Below are 19,607 nucleotides of genomic sequence, written 5' to 3'. Positions count from 1 at the left end.
GGGAGGGAGGGAGGGAGGGAGTTTTTAGGGAGGGGGGGTAGCCACTTGCCACAGCTTAGACCTGTAAGTTAAACGTGTTTCTAAAGTAGGATCTTTCCCATTTTCCTGTAATACTATCTTTATTTTTGTGTTATGGTTGTCTGTTTCTTTCTTCCTTTGATTCTTCGCTCCTTTCTTTGTTGCTCTTTCACACTTTTTTAATCTCGCTGAAAAGCATTCAGAGTTGCATTTACAGGGCCAGGCACCCCATCTTCCCTCAGCGATAGTACCGATTAACATTTTCAGCCGAGGGGGTGAGTAAATGAGAGGAGAGAGGGGGGGTGGGCTGCTGGAGAGAAGTGGACAATGGCCGCTTATGATAATCTGCTCTTTATTGGAGCATCCCGCCAACGCTTTCATCAGCCAGCGCTCTGCTCAGGACCCCATGCAGCAGCCGGCCCAAAGCACGCTACAGGCTGCCAAACACACCGTCACCGAGACGCAGCTGCAGAAAGTACACACATGCATGGATGATCAACACAAGCAGACAGTTTTCCTGTTTGTAGCTAACAGATTTAATATGAACATATTTGTATTTACTCGTTTGATCGATCCCCATCTTTCATTATATTTAAGCTATGATCTGAACTTTGTTTCACTTCCATATCTTTGTAAGTCGACGGCGCCTCTGTAGCTCAGATTCTCTGGGAATATTAGGTTTGTTTTGGTTGTTTTATGTAGTTGATCATTATTTAATTTACGAACTCCGGTCTAAGCACATAATTGAATTTCAACCCTGCAGTCAATTAACGGAGGCTTTCTTATGGTAACAGATGTGGTGGGACTTAACAATACAGGTTAATGACAGAGGTTTGGCCAGTAATTACACCATTCACATGCTAACACAGCTGCTCGCCTTGCTGCCGTTGTCATCATCACACACACACACTCTGTCCCATTTCCCATTGTAATGAGCACTCCAGGCTACAAATACCAACAGCTGTCTTTCCCAATGCATTTCCATTTAAATATCTATTTAACAGAACAATTTTGCATCTGTATATTGAATCAAAGCTCAGACCAGGGGCCAGAGGCATTCACTGCCTGGTGTCGGTGTCAGCTCTCACGTAAAGCCATTCCCGATTCAAAGGGGATTTATTTGTCACATTTACAAACACATTAGGGACGACAAGAAACGGGAATAGAAACAAAAAGTGAATGCTGAAAATCTTTTAGTTTTTTTTGTTTTGTTTTTTTAATTTGAAAAACACGTGAGAGCATGAAGAGAAACAAACGAAGGAATGATTGTATTTGGGAGGAAGAAGCTCAAAGATGTGAGAAGGATGACTAATGTTGTTAGCGGAGCCATTACTGGTCCGCAGATTAATTCATTAAGTCAATTTATCATTCACCTCCCCTCGGCCTCTTGTCACAAAGCGTGTAATATGACACCTCTCAAATTTGTTCTAACATCTACCCCAGGGGTGGCCGTTGAGCACTCACACACACACACACACACACACACAACCTCCTCCCTCTTATTGCTAATAGGGCAGGCGGAGCCTTCTATGTTAAAAATCCTGTCTGTCTGTCAGCAAATTAAAGGGTGTGTGTGGTGGTGGGGGGTGGAGGTGTAGCCTCCACTGGGGGTTATCACTTATTTTTTTTAATTCAGAAATTCCTCTCCCTTTTGCTAATAAACACAATTATCACATAAAAAGTTTTAACTGTGTGTTGGACCATAATTAAAGCTAAATGACAGTGATTAACTCGTGTTAAAGGGATAGTTTGGATTTTTTTGAAGTAGGGCTCTGTTGAAAGGCTGGGAACGATTAAAATCTGTTTTGGGCCCTGTTTACACGACGCTGTTTTTAAACAAAACCGGAACATTTCGGTTGCGTTTTTTGTTCTTGTTCAAGACAACAGCAATCGGATTCTCTGACATTGTAACCTTTTAAACCTGGACAGCATCATTTTGAAATTTCTATCAACAAATGTTCTACACTTGCGTGAGTAGATCAACATCAGTAACAGTGGCCGATAGCAGAGCTGTTTGTGCCGCTCACTCTTTTCAACATGTAGCAACAACCATACCTCACTGTCGGTCCAAACAAACACTTGTGGATTCATTATTTTAGATGCGACTGCTTTCATACTCAAGACACTGAATCGTTGGCATGTCATCTATGCCTTCAAACACACACGAGATGTAGAACAAATACTACATTTGGATCATTTGCATGCATCTTTTTATAAATGTTAAATAAAATCTCAAATCTGACCTGATGGGACATCAGCTGGAAGAACTTTGTTTTAGTCTTCTTCTCTCCCCCCTTCTTCCTCTTAGTGTAAATCCCGCAGTTGGTGGTTCTTTGGCTCAGATCTGGATCCCTGCAGATTTATACTGTTTGTGTTTGTCAAGCTGTCCCAATTAACACCGTCAACAGGTACTAGGATTTACACTGGCACTAAATCATCTCATGTTTCTCCACTCCTCTAAGCTCCCCAAATAGTTCACACCTCTGTGTGTGTAAACACCCTCTCAGGAGCTGAAATAACTCCACGTTAGCCACCCAGGCCTTATTTTGTCTGAAAGTTTCAGCTGCGATTCTGGTTTGTGGCTGTGTTTGACAAAGATGAGGAGTCGTATCTGAGAGATGAAGAAAGATTTCTGTTTATTGTCATCCCTGTCATGATAGCTGCTTGTTTTCAGGCTGCAATTTATGAATATTGAATATATTTTGATAAGTGATAAGGTAATGATTCAGATTTTCTCAGTTTACTGTTATTGGATTTAAATAGATATTTCAAAAATTGTAGGAATTGATTGAGATAGTCGGATCAGGATATGTAAACGTATTGAGCTGGAGCTTCAGTCTCCGTGTTGATGTGTCTCAGTTTAGTGTTTCCGCAGCAGTAAAAACAAACATCAGATGAACCCCATCTGTATGAGTTTCCAGAAAGCTGCTGTGATGACGTAACCCAACCCCCCCAGTGATCAGCTCAGCCACACTCAAGCAGAGCAGTCTGAAGAGAAAACAAACCCAGGGCCTAACAAATACATGAAGGTTTGGTTCAACTAAATCCCACAGATAATGGCTTCTGTGTCGAAGACTAAAGATAGCGGGAGGGGCGGCGGCGGCGGATGGATTGGGAGATTACTCCAGCGTTTTGCATCAGTTGCTTTCTGCTGGGTGGCCCCGCTTGTCAAAAAAAAAAAAAAAGGGAAGAGAGGGATGGAAAAAAAGAGAAAAGCATTTAACGCGGCACATTGAGAAGAAGAGGGCTCTTAATGCCATCAAAGCAAGGGGAGAAATCAGGCATTAATTTATTCTACACACACACACACAGGTAGGCAAACACACACACACGCTTGTACGCCCCATCTGTTGTTTCCTCCAGTTGTTGATCATTTCAGTAACATCTGGTCTGTGCCAGTCTCAGAAACCCACCAGGAGCTGGGCTGACAAAATGTTTGCTCTGATCCCCTTTTCTGTCTGAGTGTGTGAGTGTGTGTGTTCACCTTAAAGGGTTTGTGTTTGAACTGAATTATAGTCCTGACGAGAGGAGAAATTTTTTGCTCTATAAGATTTAGGAGGAGAAGCAGATGATTACACTATTCAGTGGCTGATAAGAACTGATGGAGAGGTTAATAAGCTACACATCCAGGTCATCGCCGCCTTTTTACTGGGCTACACCGAGGAGAAAGGAGGACATTGATGATGAAAATGTGAATTTGAGGGGGTGGGGGTGCACCACTTGAGTATCTGTACGTTTGATAGACCTTCAAAAGTCTGTCAAACTTCTTTTTGTCTGCAAAATTTCAGCTTTGCAGGGAAGGATGTTTCGTTCCTGGGCAGTCAGAGTCGACCTGTTTCCAGACGACCTGAGGAGTCTGGATGCTTTGGAACATGGGTGAACCGGAATAATTATTTAAACAGAACTCGGTTTTTACTAATTCCACTGCAGCGTCATCTTCACTCTTTTACCAACATCTAAAAACCTTCACATTTGTCAAGTAAAAGCTTAAACATGTCTAACATTAGAATCCACTAATATTAAAGAATTAAAGATGTTTATCACCATTGACAACCGTAGCTCCTCCTGCTTGAATTTCCCACAATGCTCTTGCGTAACCTGAGGCAGTGGGCAAAACCCCCGACTGAGCTCAAGACAAAACCCACTGAACTCACTTTATACTGATGTACTTTTACACTGGAGCACTAAAAGTACACAAACAGCACTTTATAAGACTTTATATACTTGAATCAACTTGTACAGGATTGGAGTAAAGTTGGTTCACAAAAATATAATAAATATTAAATATTTTCTCCATATTGACATTCCTTTAGACCTTTAAAAGGATAGTTTTAGATTTGTAAAGTTGGGGTCTGTTTGAAAGGTTATAAACAATGAATATCTTACCTGTTGTAGACGGCACTTTGACTGACCTCAGTTTGTAGAAATGGAGTTTATTTCTGATCAGGGTGACGACTTAGCCAAGACCAAAGAGGATTCCTGCTGACATCTTCTGCAGTCTCAGATGTTTCAGTGGTTAATGCAAACAAAAAAAAAACAGACTTTTACATTGCTGTCAGTTTTTTATTACATAGTTATTTACAAAGAAATAAGAGGTTCTTTGCAAGCACAAATAATGGCAGCAACAGCTAGCTGTAGCACTTTGGCTCATCCTTGGATGCTTCCAGCAGAAAAGTCATATTTCTGCCAGGATAACTGTGTAAAATGAAACTGACAGCTGCAAAAAGTTTATAAAACAGCTTTAAAACTTCTGAGATTGGAGTTGTTTTAGCAGAAATCCACTTTAGTCCTGGGCCTACTCAGAGTAGCCGTTAGCTCATCAGTCCTATCAGAATGAAACTATTTCTCCAAACTGAGGTCGTTCAAAGAGCTATCTGCCACAGGTAAGATATTAACTACACCTTTTCCACAGAGCCCTGCTTCAAAACTTAAATGTGTCTGGTTTCTAGGTTTTAGAACACATCATTCATTCAGGATCAGCCTTGATGTGTCAGCTGTGGTTGTGCAGCTAAAAAGTAACATTGAACCAGATCCAAAAAAAAGAGTATTTTTCCATGTATCTCCTTTGGTATTGAAGTGGTTGATTGAAGAATCTCTCCCACTTTGTGCTGCAGCACAATTGGAAGCCAAAAGGTCCAAGTAAAGGCTCTCATTCTGAAAACTAGAAAAAAGGGACTCCAAACAGGACCTTAGCATGGGGTCTCTCCCCTCTCCCCTCTCATACCTACTCTTATCCCGGAGCTAATAGGGCGCCTTTCCTCGCTCTCTTTCACCCACTCACCTTAATAATAAAGAGAGCCCCCTGTGGAAAGGAGCTAGCACGAGCTGGTGCAGATCACGCTGGTAATAGGATGATGCCTTTTTGCCTTTTGTCATGAGATTATGAACGGGGATAGCCTCTCCTCTCTGCTCCTCCACTCGTCTTTACTCTTCCCGAACACAGCCACAGACGTCCTGGAGGGCCCTGTCGAGTTGGAGTGGAGACAGGCGTAACTGAGGCTTTGTTGCTCTGCTTGTATGGTAAAAGACTTGCTAATGAAATACCTTTTAGAGGGTATCGGCAGGTGAGCTCCCCAATCGGGCGTTTCGGCAAAAACACACACAACCGTACACGCGTATACTCCCGTCTCCTCGTCTGCCCCCTCCTGCTATATTAATTACCTGAAGTGCTCTGGCCTTGCAAAAAGCCCTCGATTCGGCCGCTTCCCTGCCTTTCTTCATCCAACACGACAGCCGCGGCGGCAGCCTAAAGAGGCCGTACAACAGAAAGACAGATGATAATGGTAGTAATGAACACGGGTGACAGTAATGAGGAAAGTAATTGAGAAACGGTGCATGACAAGCCCCTTGATTTTCTCCTTCCAGCCCCGAGCTAAGTGGGGACAGGTTGAAAATCATCTTATTTAGAGCTCAGTTAAATGGTTTGTGTAGAGCGTTGGAGAGAGCAGGGATTTCTGACGTTAAAGCTAAAGCGAGCTGACAAGCATGGAGCAGCGCTGCTGAGGCCTAATGTGGGAGGGAGCGTTTTAAGCTGCTGACTCTTATTTCATTTCTAATTGACGCTGAGTACAACTTGTTAAATACCGTAACGCTTCTTTACTGTTTTTCCCCCTTTTCTAGTCCACTCTTATTCTTGTGTTTGCAGCGTCTTTTTTTTTTTTTTTCCCCCCATTCGTGTGTGTTTTTGTGGCCTTCTCACCCAGCCTGTGATAGAAACAGGGCGGTCTGGGCTGCCTCCACTAGCCCATAGTCTGCCACTCTCTGATAATGTGTATTGATTTGTAGCAAAAACACAATTTGATGGAGTGGGGGTGAGAAAAGAAGAGGAGGTTGAGGTGAGGAGAAGGAGCGTATGTGATTGCCACAGTTTGGTTCATTCTGTGAGACAAATAAAAAAAAAAATTGTTCACTTGTAGTTTCTGCACTGCACATAAACACGTTTGATTAAAATATTTAAATTAAAGTGCTCTAAAATTGGAAAAAGGAGATTACTTCAGAGAGGGAGAGAGAAGTGTATAAATGACTTCTCTTGTGCAAATACAGTTTTCATCTCTATTTAAGCGGAGGAAATATGTGCCTCTGTTTGAGCGAGTCCAGAATGAAGCCTCCTAACACGAGTGTTTCATCTCCAGAGTCCTTAATTGTTTGACTGAGCTGCCTCCCCTCCTTAACCTCTGAGGTGGAGGAGTGAGAGGTGTCTGGAGGTTGATCCGCTGTTAGCTTTCCGGTCAAATGTGTTTGCTAAGGGACGCCTGTGTGTTTCTGAGTTAGACAGTCCACACATGAGAGAAGGATCCGAGCAGGAAATCTATTAGCTGAACAAACCCCACTGTCAGAAGTCCAAACAGAGACCTAATAAAAGATATGTGGGGGGGAATGACAGTCCCGATTCCTACCATTCTGAGTTCAGCACCTCCTGAAATGGTTGCATGATATAAAACTGTAACAGAGGTTTCTGTGCAAACTTAAACGCTGGTAGTTATTGATTTCAGATAAGATGGATGGAGAGGAAATGCTATATTTTTTATTTGTTTTGATCCTTCAATAATCTAAAACACAGGTATGTAAGAATGTGTGCATTTTGTATTATAAATCTTTAATTGGTCGACTTCTGATGTGAGATACTTAAACGCAGACCTTTATTTGTCTCTCAGGGATTCTTCGACAAACTTGCATTTACATCAGCCTTAGTCTGTTTATCTGATCCATTTTTGTTGATAAGAACTACAAAAACATTTAGAGAAATTTGAACCTTAAAACCTTACCTGAAAACATAATTATGGAGCCAGTTTTAACAATAATTCTTCTTAAAAGCAGTTGCATCATTCTGCTTCCTCCGAAGCCCTCGGCTCTTTCGTTCTCCGTCTCATACCTCTGTCTCTTTTGTGAGTTGTAAAGCAAGCAGTGGTTGACAAATGACACCAGTGGAAAAGGCAGTCATTGTGCCAAACTGTGAGAGGCTTTTTCTTATCTTTCTCTCTCTCTCATTCTTTATTTTTTTCCTCAATTTTACTTTTCTCTTTTTTTTTTTTACGTCTGGGGAGGGGGGTGCAGGAAAAAGGAAAAGAGGTGAGAGCATGAATCGGTTAATGTGTTCCATTCAGCGGACATTATACACAGGTTCAATAAAGCAGGAATCTGCTCTATACTCTAGGACCATTGTGCCATTGAGGGCGGCTAAAAAGGCCTCGTCCAAGACTCCATGGAGGAGAGAAAAAAAGCCCTCAGCAGCACTTCAGTAGAGAGCAGTGAAGAATAGGCGAGAGCAGAGGAAATCACATGTGCATTTAAAGACAAGAATGGAGGGTTTGATTCTTACATCACAAGTGTAATGTTGCCAGAGTTCAGCGGTGTAGCTGCTCTTGTGTTGCTTTGCCTGATTCTGGTTTTAACTCCGACCTGAAGAAAGATGACAAGAAAGGGATGAATCTGATTTAGCATGTTGTACAACCAAAGTTAAACCTGGGAGCTCACCAACCTTCTGTCCTCCTCCTTCCAAACAAGACGCTCCTCTGCTCACGTTAATTAAATCAAGACTTCAGCAGGCTGCTTACGCATAATCCCCCCTCCTCACCACAGACCCCTCTGATTAGGCCGGCCCATCATGCATATTCACATCGCCGCAGTGACAGCCTTTTAACGAGCTCTTACCTAATCACAGGAAACAATGTTCATCCTGTTTCTTTTTATTCCTTCTTTTCTCGTTTCCTTTTATGTGCCTTTGGCTTTCATCTTCCCCTAATCTCCCGCTGGTATCCGACACTCGGATGGAGAGAACGATGGGAGAGACACAAGCGCGGCTCGGGCCTTAAATAAACTACAACTAAGAAAGTGACTCGAAACACACGAGACAAGTTCAGCTTTATCTCCTCCCTTTCCCTCCCCCTCGCCGTTCTCCTCCTCCCTGCCTTTATACATGTCCGATAGACAAATTGGATTAGCAGCTATTGGATTAAATGACAAAATGGTGGGATAAGAAATGAGATGAACGTGCTGTGATCACAGCTTTTAATGCGTTCCTCTTTCTGTTCCTTTCATTTGCTCCTGTTATCCAAGCTCCCCTCCTTCGAGGCGTAAAACTGACGCAGCGTTTCTGTAACTCGTCATCACTAAACAAATGTTTTTTCCTGAAAGCCCAAAGCGTCGAGCTCTGTAACGTCACATTCGCAACAAAGGAAACAACTGAATTTGTGGATTTCTTTTTGTTGGCCAACCAGTTCAGTCATTTTTAGGCACAGGTTTCCAGCAAAATGAAATGCAACTTGCATTAAAATCTAAGGATGTCAAGGTCATATGTTTGAATATGAATCATCACAATCAGTTTATTTTGTCTGTTTCTGATGTTTCATGGATAAAACCCTCAATTAAACAAATAAATCCTGGAATTTCTAGGCTAAATCATCAGTAACTGGAGCCCTGCAGAGGATGTACCTGTGGTCACCTGTAGATAATAAAGTGTGTACACCTTTAAAGCTTGATGATGCATAATTAAACTGCATATGGGCGATTCTCTGATGAGAGACCCCTCATAGGAGCAGAAAAGCAGTGCAGACCGGCAGCATCAGCTGCAGTTTCACCACCTTGGGGTGAGTTTCATTATTCCCATCAACTCTGAATGGAGCAGTGGCCAAGATGGCTATCTTAATCTTATTTGGCGACAGAGGCTCCCTCTGTGTTTTCGCCATGTCTTTGCTTCATTTTTGTTTTTCTTACCATCTCTCATATGGATGCACGGCGATCTGTGCTGACCAGCCTCCTCTTTGTGCCCTGAGCATCTCCCGCGACACGTTGCAGTCCGTGTCATTTTATCCCGGTTGTGTTTGTGAGACCAAGTGAAACAAGAGAGGAGGGAGACATGCAATCAGATAGAGAGGTTGTTGGAATATGTCTATCAGTTGTATCTCAGCTCTGTGTGCGTCTCGGTTGATTGTATCGTCTGTGTTTCTCCCCAACGCGTTGATAGCAGACACTGAACGTGATATTAAAGGCGATAAAGGTGAGGAAACCCCGTGTATCTCCATCAGGCGTGTTTCTCTCAGCCTTTGATGTTCTGATCAAACATTGTATCGGTGCCAATTTAAATACTTCGGCCTCAGCAGAGTTTGGCCTGCTCCCGCTCCGCGTCGAGCACTGAGAAGTGGCGTATAAGGCGGGCAGCAAGACCCAGAATGCAACCTGCCAAACTGGCAGATGCTCTGATCCAAGATGGCCCCCTGAGAGCCAGCATGCATCCACAGCATCTCCGAGCCAAGGCTGGATTCGCAGACACGGTGTCAGTGCTGCCTGCCAGGGATACTTACACCATTTGTCTTTATGCAAAACAACAATCAGCAGGTTTTCTTTTCTTTTTTTCTCCCCCTGTTGTTGTTGCCGTAACATACGGAAGATCTCATTACAGTTTCAGCCAGAAAAAAACGTGTTAATAAAAAAATAATTTCAGTTGGAGTCCAACAGCATTCCTTTAATTCCTGAGGTTTACCACTAAACTAAAGCAGTCGTTGATTTTAACTAGTTTATATGATGATGGGATGTTTAGCTGCAGTTAAATGAGAAGCCCTTTCTGCTTCCTAAATTAGTGATCTTTCTCCTTTTATATGAAAATATTTGGGATTTTGAACTAAAAGCTATTAAAAATGTCGAGCTTTGGGAATTATTTGTCTTAACATTGTAACAATTAAGAAAATGGCATTTGATATATTTTTTGAATGCCTGATTTTCAGGTTCGTATCGATGCTGTTGAAGCTTTCAGATACGAAGAGTTTTGGCGGCGGAGTAGAACTCCTCTTCGTCAAACACCTCTGTCTCTTTAAGAGTCAGGTGGTATCTGCAGGTCAGAGTTCAGTCCCGATGGACGCCGAGCAGCTCCATCTCTTCATTCTCATCCATTCACTCTTTCTCCTTCCTTTTAACCTTTCTTTTCCCCACCTTTCCTCTGACCTTCCTGCCGTTTCCTCCTCTCCTCCTTCGCCCTCCCCTTCCTCCTTTCATGAAATGTGGCGGCTGTCTGGCTAACGGTGGGGGATATAGCTTTATAATCCCCCCTCGTCTTCCAACCCGCCTCGCCACAATGTCACAGGAGCTTAATATTTGTCATTATTATTTGCTTGTTTTATTTGACTTGGAGGCAGCACAATGACCTGTCAGCGCAGGCTTTATCCCCCCTCCGAGTGTCGTCCATTTCAAAGTTGACTACAGTAATCCACGAGCCTCCGATTCAGCTTAAATCCTGAAGCTTCCTTTCATTCTCTCGTTTTTCTTTCCTCTCGTCCCCCTCCTCCCCGCCCGCTCGCTCCCTCCTAAATGAAATTACATACATCTGCCGGCTCAGAGTATCACAAATGTCCTCGCACTCGCCGGTGTCCGCGCACAAATCCACGCGTCCGCCTTTTGTCATCGGCAACGCAGTGGCCCAATACCCCAGCGTGTTGGAGGGGCAGTTTGACAGAAAATTACTTCCTGGTTTTAAATCTGTTCTCATCAGATTCGAGGTTTGTTTTAATCTGAACGGGTCAGAATTAGTTGGAATCTTTTGAAAATATCACAAAAAGTAGCATCACTTTGACTTAAACATGTAAAGGTTAACATCCAAGTTCATTTTCTACAGGGTAAATTATTTTTGTTTGTCAAACTGTGAGTGTAGATTCTTGTAGTTAATTGTGTTCTGCCTTTTGTGTTTTTCCAGCCATCTCCAAAGTGTCAGATCGGTGCCTGGCTCCAGGTGGCACAGAGCTCACAAACACAGATGTTTTCAATTCAGACTAAATAAATTTACAATCCTGCAACACGAGGGTTAAAAGCCGACAAACATACGAACCATTTTAGTGTAAGAAAACCTGTCACATCTGGAAACTTAAATAACCTGGATTTACTTTTCTTATAATCCTGTTACATCTTTCGGATCATGTTTTTTTTTTGTTTTTTTTTCTCCCCCTAACATTTGAGGCTTCCCATTCGACGTGCTTCGTCTGCATCAGCTGTTCGCATCCCGTCGTAGCCTGGAAGCAAGTTAGCGCATGGAGGTTTAGCCCCGGGTGTGGGCGAAGCTTGCATTAGCCGTGCATCTGATTCTGCTAGCTCACCGTACGCTGTGCAGGTAGTACGCCAAGTGGTGGAGAGGTGTGTTTATTTATTTATTTAATTTTTAAAGGCCTGCTGAGTGATTGGTGGGATATGTTTTGCCCTACAGTGAGAGGCTTCACTCTGTAGAGGCGCTTGACGGTAATCGCTGAGTTAATCCCGCCCCTGTTGAAGCCGTATTGACGTTGTGAAGACATGGTGTGAAGTGTGTGTGAATGTTTACACGAGGAGCGTAGGCGAGGGGCTTTATTTACACACAGAAAACTCAGACGGACGTGCTGACTCTGCAGTGACGAAAAAAAAGACTCGGCCCGCGACTTTTTTCCATATGGGCAGATTTCTCAGCAATGAGCCGTGTTGTTGAGGTGTTTGTTTTTATTTCTCAGGAAACAACAAGGAGGAGGAGGAGGCCATGATGCAGGAGTGGTTCATGCTGGTCAACAAGAAGAACGCCCTCATCAGGAGACAGAACCAGCTCTCTCTGCTGTACGTACCCATTTACTTTCTGTTAACGTGGAAGCCTCATCCGTTTGACCAAGTCAAGCAGCAGATATTTGTGAAAGCATCTAAAATATTCCTGCAGCATTTCAAGCTTCGGTGTTTTAAGCTCTGGATGAAACTCGATGAAGCCGCGTGAGGCCGGGGGTGTATGTCTCACCCCCCCTCCCCTCCTGCTGCCTGTCCGCTCATTGATTTACATGTAGAAGGAAAATGAAATCAATAGAAATGTGGCAATCGCTGTTCTATCTCTAGTCTTTTTGTGTGCGGTCAGCTGCGACAGGTGGAGACACACACACACACACGCTGCCTTTTTCTTTATTTGCGGGATTTCAAAGAGTGCAAGTGGCGAGGAGATTGAAGTATTCATAATCACATTATATCGTGGGAAAGGGGAGGCTTTTAAAGTGGCCAATTGACAGAAGGACTGATTATTAGCCCTTTCTGTTCTCTCTTTATGGGGGCGAGGAGAAAAGGCGCCTGTGAAGGACAAATTCTATTAGAGACCGAATTAGCTCATTTTTTTAATATGGCTGAAAGAGGAAAGAATTCAATTTGTGCTGCACACACACACACACACACACCACATTTATATATATCTATAAAGATATAAAAGACCACACAGACACGTCCTTTATTCTAATTCCGGGCATTTTCACCACCTTCCCTTTAACTCCTTGTTTTGCCTCTCACACACACACGTTCACCCAGGGCTGTGTGAGCGCACTATGAGTATCAGTTATGTGCAAGTAGATTAATGTGAAGCGGGAGAAGGTTCAGGCGAGTGGCTGAATCGATGTTTATTGCAGGTTTCTTTAAGTACTTAATGATTTAGTCATTAACATATTGATGAACTTTGTGTGTGTGTTTTGCCTCCGACTTGCCACAGGGAGAAGGAGCACGATCTGGAGAGACGATTCGAGCTGCTGAACAGAGAGCTGAGAGCCATGCTGGCCATCGAGGGTAAGACGCTGAAATAACTCGTGTTTCGGTTTGAGAACCAGATGTTGCTGCTGAATTTATAACAAATCCTAAAAGACGAGCGGCACAAGATGAAAATGTTGTTTTTCCTGGCGATTCGTCTTTCTTCCTTTGTTTTGTCGTGGTTCCTGCTCTTACATTCTGTGGAGTTGTTGATCTGCCTTCATTTAAGGCCTGAAGCAGGACTATTCAAATTCTGCATGTGCTTCTTGATGAGGATTAAGATGCGAGGGATTTCGGTCTCTGATACTTGATCAATGCTATCTGTTTCCCAGCCGGACCTGACTGGTCGAGGCCTGATTTTGAAATCCAGCCACAGCTGCATTGAGAGGGTTGGCGTGATGAAAAACATCAGTTTTATTATTAAAAGCCTGTTTAACCACACTGCAGTCAGAAAAGCTGCCATTGTGTCCTATCAAAGTTGTCAGAGGGAAGTTTAATCCCCTTCGACTGCATCTTCTGTGGGGAAAATGAACCTTTTGCCAATCAATGCTAATTGATTTTACCATTCGACATTGACCACAGACAAACCCCCGTTCTCCTTCCAGCCTTCAGACGGCCATTGTAATTTCACCGGGCACCTGATAAGCTACCTGCTCCATCATAAATCAATTGTAATTAGCAAGAAAGGAGGTGTGCCAGGCAGGACGGAGGGGGTGGTGGATCCAAACAGGAGCTACAGCTGCGTCCAGGTTTAACTCCTGAACTGAGGATTGAACTTTTTTTATTTATATTCCTTTTTTTGTGTCAGGAAGCCTGCTTTAAATATGTGACTGTTTTATGTATCAAGGTTTGAGCCTTTGTCTTTTTTTCATGTGCTTTGTTGTTGCAACACTGTGTGCTCTCAGGGGTCACATTTCTTTATGTACTGAATTTGTGTGATTTGTCCGCCCGTGTGTGTGTGTGAAGGTGTGAGAGCAGAGATAGTGTGTGAGTTGAGGTGAAGAGGTGGTGTGTGTCGTGTCACTGCCGTCCTCTCTGCCTTCATGTGGACTTGTTGGATTTGCAGCTGACTAACTTATCAGCCAGCCTTATTTTCCTCCCTAAGGGAGGCACTTAACATTCACAGGCTCTTCCTTTCTGCAGCGGCCACAGATAGTCCTGAGCTGCTGGCAGGAAGGCTGCCGATCTGTGTGTTTACATCTCACAGGTGTGTTCGTGTGTCCGCCTGTCGTTCCCCACCTGTGTGTGTGTGCGCGCAGGTGTGCAGCCTTTATTTGGTGCTTGGGCAGGTCTATTGAGCAATGGTCGGGAGGGCGAGTAATTGCTGATTTGGTTGGTCAGTCAGTGACACAGACACACAGAGATGGTGGAAGGTGGGAGAAAAACACATCTGTGATACACCTGCCCCAACACACACACACCCTGCTAAGAAAAATATACACCTGCACTCAGTCAGACTCCCCTCCATCGGTCCCATCCTCTGAATGAGGTTAAAATAAACTGTCCAGGTCACTGTGAATGCAGCTGATCGGATAGAAATCTGAGTCAACTTTTTATCTGTAGATACTGAAAGTGAGGGAAAACAGGCTCATAATTCTAAAATTCTTCAAATAAAAACAAAACATGACTTCTCTAACATATCTGGTGTAATATTAAAACGTGAAACTCAGAGTTGTAAGAAACTTTCAGCTGCTGGTTTGTCTCCATTTTGAGTGTTTTAACTTAAATTGCAACTACAGACATGTAGCGTCAAAAAAAGAAAATGAAACCAACGTTCCCTCCAAGCAAGTGTTGGGGATCAGGCTCAGCTACTACCACACCAAATGTTAGCTCAACATCTGTAAAACTGCGGCCATCTTGAATTGGGTCGACTCTGAAAGGATACCTGTTGGAAATGTTTATCCAGTGATTACTTTCTAAAAGTTTGATCCAGATCTGATCACCCTGATTGATTAAACAGACAGGATGTTGCTGTCAGAGCTGAAGATCAACATCGATCTGTTTTCAGCATAAAAGCAAAGAAATCTGACGTAGCTGCAGTTTCAAACTCTGACATTTAGAGCTTGATTAAACTGCAGGTGTAGGTTAAAGCACATCGGGGTGGGCGGAGACGTTGGGCCCGGTGCTGATGTGGTTTGTGAGCATGCTCAGTGATAACCACCTCCTTGTAGCGTCTTGGTGTGATGCCAGGCAGGAAAATGCCATCTGTATGCCACCCTCTCATCTCCCTGCCACTAAATTGATCCACTGTGCCCTCTTTATCTGCTTACCGATTCACACCTATGTTTACACACACACACAGAAAACTGCATCTTGGCTCGCTTTGAGAACCTGTGTGTGTGTGTGCGTTTAAAGTGGACGCCCTCTCGCTGTCTAAAAGGGATTTATGCATAACCGGGTCTCTGAGTTTTTCCTGCTACGGTTTGATATGATAAGCCTTTTTTTATATGTTTAAAATCAATATGTAATCCTATGCAGGAGCTTATCCCTCTCCACACACACACTCACACACACACACGTCATTTGTAAATCTATTTGGGCTTTGTAACACATCGGGGCGGTGCGCTTCAGACCCTGATTGATTAGGTGCACTAAGCAATCCTATCACATGGGCAACTTTTGATGATGTTGCCGACACTTTCAGGGTTGCAGGTTGTCTTTACGGGCATTCAGGAAACGAGCGTCCCGTGGAGAGAGGACGTTCCTGCCCACCGTCAGCCTGTTATTCATTCACAAAAACATGAAATAATTAGTTTAAATCCGTTCAAACCTTTCAGCACGCCCTCCTCTGCAGGTAGAACTTTGTTTTAAAAGATCTTAGTGCTTCCTCTTGTAAATCTAACATCATATTTCACGCTTTTAGTGACACAGATGGCAGAGCAGGTGCTGAAATTAAGGATGGTTCAGATTTATGCCTTCGTTTCAAGATCGTTGTGGAAAGGCAGAACCCAGTTTCCTAAAGATGTACCAGAACCTTAAGCACAATTAATATAGGGAGTAAATATTGTGTTTTTATGTATATTTTTAAGTAATGTTTTTATTTTTAACTTGTGCGTTAGAAAACATCCTTGGCTTTTGTTTCATGGTGGGCGGTTGTGTAATTTGTTGTATTGTTTATCTCGTGAATGTCTACAACTGATCGTCTTTTAAAGTCAACCCGATGATTCAAGATGGCCGCCACAACTCATAATGTTGGGATTCTTAACCATGTTGGTTTACATGTTTAAATATTAAGATCTGTGAGGTAAGTTAGTTTATTTATGTCACAACTTTAAAAAGCTGTTTCTACTTCATGTCAACAACTCAAAGATTCACATCAAACATTATTTGTTTTACGTTTTGGATATTTGAGCAGAAACTTAGTTTCTTGTAGGTTTCAGCACAGATTTTATAAAGATTGTTCAGGAGGGATTTTGTTTCTGTTTTAAGTTGTGGATTTGATGCTTGATCAGCTCAAAGTAATTTGGGACATTTTATTTCAGTTTAGGACAGATTCAATCATTAAATAATAATTTATTTTCTGAACCTAAAAGTTCTTACAGCTTTACCACATTTACATTTCACCAAACATTTGTTTTCTACACGCAGGAGCCTCTGTCTTGTACTTATCAACCTTTTTTCCCCGGCCTGTCGACTTCCTTTTCCTCCTGTGACACTTTTTGTCTCTTGATTCCTCTTGGACTGCAGCCAAAAGCAGCTCTCAGAGGCCTTTCTGCAGAAGAATAAAAAGCTGCGCGCAGGAGGAGGAGAAATGACGGGGGGGGGACGTGTTTAAACTTTAACGTCTGTGAAGAATGTCGTCCGTCGGCTCCTGAAGCCTCGGTTTGACCCCTTCAGCGCGGCGGCGTCATATTCTGTGTGAAACGGAGGAGGCGGCAGGCAGCTGCATGTCGGCCGGACTCTCCTGGCTTTGAGGGGACGCAGCTTTGGACCAGTTTGTACTCCTGAATAAATTTGGCCTCGAGGAGGGAGGGGCTCCTTGTGGATTTTGAACCAGCGCATTCTTGTGTACCTTGTGCAGACTCACATGGTTACCGTGCGCGGTGAGGTTCATCTGAATACCATGTGAGTCATACAACCCTCCCTCTCTCTCTCTCTGTGATGGAGGGGGCGGAGCTTAGGTGTGTTTTGTTTGTTCTTCCATCTCCGGTTACCCAGCCTGCCCCGCTCTGGTGTTGCCTGGTCACGTCTCTCATCGACTCTCTTTATTGTTTACCTTCCTAATGAGGGGGGCGGAGCTCTGCGACAGGTGATTGACAGCACCCCTCCTTCACTTCCCTCCCCTCCGAGAATCAACCAGGACTTTAGCTTTTTGGCTGAGAGGTGCTCTGAAGGAGGAGGAGGATTTTTTTTTTTTAAATGCCTCTGTTTTGTTTTGTTTCTTGTGGGACGGCTTATCGAGGAGGAAGGTTGTGGGAGAGTTATGACGGATACGGACGCACAAATTCCTGTCACACAATTATCTAAAATTATCTAAACCTCATGACTCATTCGTTTTTTTCTTGCTTTCACAGTATCCTAAATTACCACTCGTAAGGCGGGGGGGACTCTGTTCAGAAACAAGTTTGGGCATATTTAGCAGGTTTGAAGTGTTTGTCGACTCCTGCACAAATCCACACCAGAGTAAATTTGCTTCACAGATAGTTTTTTTTTAAAAAAGAAGAAGAAGAAAGGAGGAAGAGTGGAGCGTAGTGAGTCAAATATTGGGACTGTGTTTGTTTCGCTTCGTAGTTGACTTCAAAGTGACGAGCAGAGCCAATGAAGAGAGCGCAGACCTTTCAGGACAAACACACTGCGCCCAGCGTGACACACTGACACACACAGCCTGACTGACACAATTTGACTCAATGAGGAGGAGGAGGGGGAATATTTATTTTTAATAAAGCCACACTTATTTTGGGACTGACATTTTACAACATCGCTTTTATTCTCAAATCAATAGGCGGTTAAATATTGATAGAGGGGCGAAGTTGCCTACGCGGCGCAGAAGTTGCACACGGCTCAGCTGTGTTTGAATTCTCTCTGGGATGAAACGAAAGAGGGGATTTTTGTGTGTGTGTGAGAGGGGGGACACTTTCTCACACTGAGCTGAGGAGAAGCTGGAGATTTCCTGCCTTCTTTAAGCTGCTGCGAGACGGCAGAATAAATCTGCACATTGAAGTGTTTGTGCTCCTCGTGTGAACGTGTTCCCAGCAGAGATCAGGAGGCTTTTGTCATCAGCCGGGATCTTATTTAATGTTTGAGCAAAAGTTTAGGTTTTTTTTTTTCTTGAGTAAATATGTAGATTTTGTCGTTCAATTTGTGCAAAAATGCTGTTGTTACTTTAATGTTCGGTGTTGGAGTTTTAGGGGGGGGGGAGCTGAGGCAGGGAGGGAGCCGAGGGCGCCAGGCGGATATTTGAGCCCCAGGGGGAGCGAGCGCTCTCCTGTGGGCAGCCCACCCTCCTCCTCCTCCTCCTCCAGGGGGAGGCCGAGGGGATTTGGATCAGGGTCCCACCTGGACCCTGTGGGGCCCCTTCCTGCAAAGACCCTGGAGAACTGCGGAGTCGGGGGCTCACCTGCTTGTTTGTTTGTTTATGTAGCTGAAGAGGTGAGGAAACCGTCTGAGGTGACATTCAAGGTGTTCAAATAATTTAAAAGTTTCTGTGAATCATCTTCACCACAGACTGACTTGGTGAATCCAGGTTTTTAACTTCAGGAACAAAAAGAATTCCATCGTTTACGTTTGGTTTTTTCATTGGCTGACGGGAGGTTTTACAGGAGCAGAGTCGTCCTGTGGGAATGGGATCCTTCATATCTCTGCATCACGAAGCGGCACATTAACATGACAATATGCTTCAAGTGTGTTTGCTCGGGACACTGCATTATCACTGTACACACACACACACACACTGAGAACCCAGTGGAGTGTGTTTACACATCACATTCACACGCCGCTCCGGATGAGGGTCTCCGTCTCGTTTCGTCCAGCAGGATAAACTTTTATCAAACCTTCTCTGTCCACAGTGAAACATTAAGTTTGAGCTCCTGAAACTCCTCAAAACAAAAATATTTTTTGAAAGTTTTTTGAGTGATTTAGTTCCCTCCTGTTCCTTCAGATGACGAAGTGCTTCATGGTTTTTAAACATTTCAAGGTCCTCTCTGTGTGTCTGAAGGTTTTTTTCCTCTTGTGTTGCAGACTGGCAGAAAACCGAAGCCCAGAAGAGACGTGAGCAGCTGCTGCTGGACGAACTGGTCATACTGGTCAACAAACGGGACGCGCTGGTCAGGGACCTGGACGCCCAGGAGAAAGAGTGAGTTACCCACAGAACAGTTAGGAACAGAAATGTAAAATATGACAACAGACTTGAGGAGCCGAAGGGTTCTCAGGGCGTCCACTGCTCTCTGTTCCCTGACGATCCTCCAGAAACTGTAGCGAAACGCGTTCCGAGGCGCCGCATCGCTTCCAGATCCGCCAACAGGGCGCCGGGCCGGTGAAAGGTCAGCGCTCGGCCCCTGGCACAGGGCCGCTCCTCTGGTGCCGCGGCAACTGTCGCCATGGCACCGGCAGCGTTACCTGCGTCCTGTTTTCTCCTCCTCCAACCCCCCCCC

The 19,607-nt window shown here is 43.9% G+C and overlaps 1 protein-coding gene across 6 annotated transcripts in view; it reads left to right on the top strand.

The window, feature by feature from the left end:
• ehbp1 (EH domain binding protein 1) overlaps window positions 1-19,607 on the top strand; it is a 130,149-nt gene that overhangs the window by 109,557 nt on the left and 985 nt on the right. For 5 of the 6 annotated variants that reach the window (XM_037973369.1, XM_017430258.2, XM_017430234.2 and 2 more), the window contains 3 exons: window positions 11,982-12,081; window positions 12,983-13,056; window positions 19,195-19,309. In XM_037973369.1, the coding sequence (XP_037829297.1) occupies window positions 11,982-12,081; window positions 12,983-13,056; window positions 19,195-19,309 (289 nt within the window). Of the gene's footprint in view, window positions 1-11,200; window positions 11,613-11,981; window positions 12,082-12,982; window positions 13,057-19,194; window positions 19,310-19,607 lie in introns of those variants that run through there. The other variant, XM_037973371.1, reaches the window with a different exon arrangement.

This window comes from Kryptolebias marmoratus, linkage group LG22 (genome assembly GCF_001649575.2).
Source record: "Kryptolebias marmoratus isolate JLee-2015 linkage group LG22, ASM164957v2, whole genome shotgun sequence".
NCBI classification, from domain to species: Eukaryota; Metazoa; Chordata; class Actinopteri; order Cyprinodontiformes; family Rivulidae; genus Kryptolebias; species Kryptolebias marmoratus.
The sequence above is the reverse complement of the archived record's forward strand: the minus strand, read 5'-3'. Positions and strand labels throughout refer to the sequence as shown.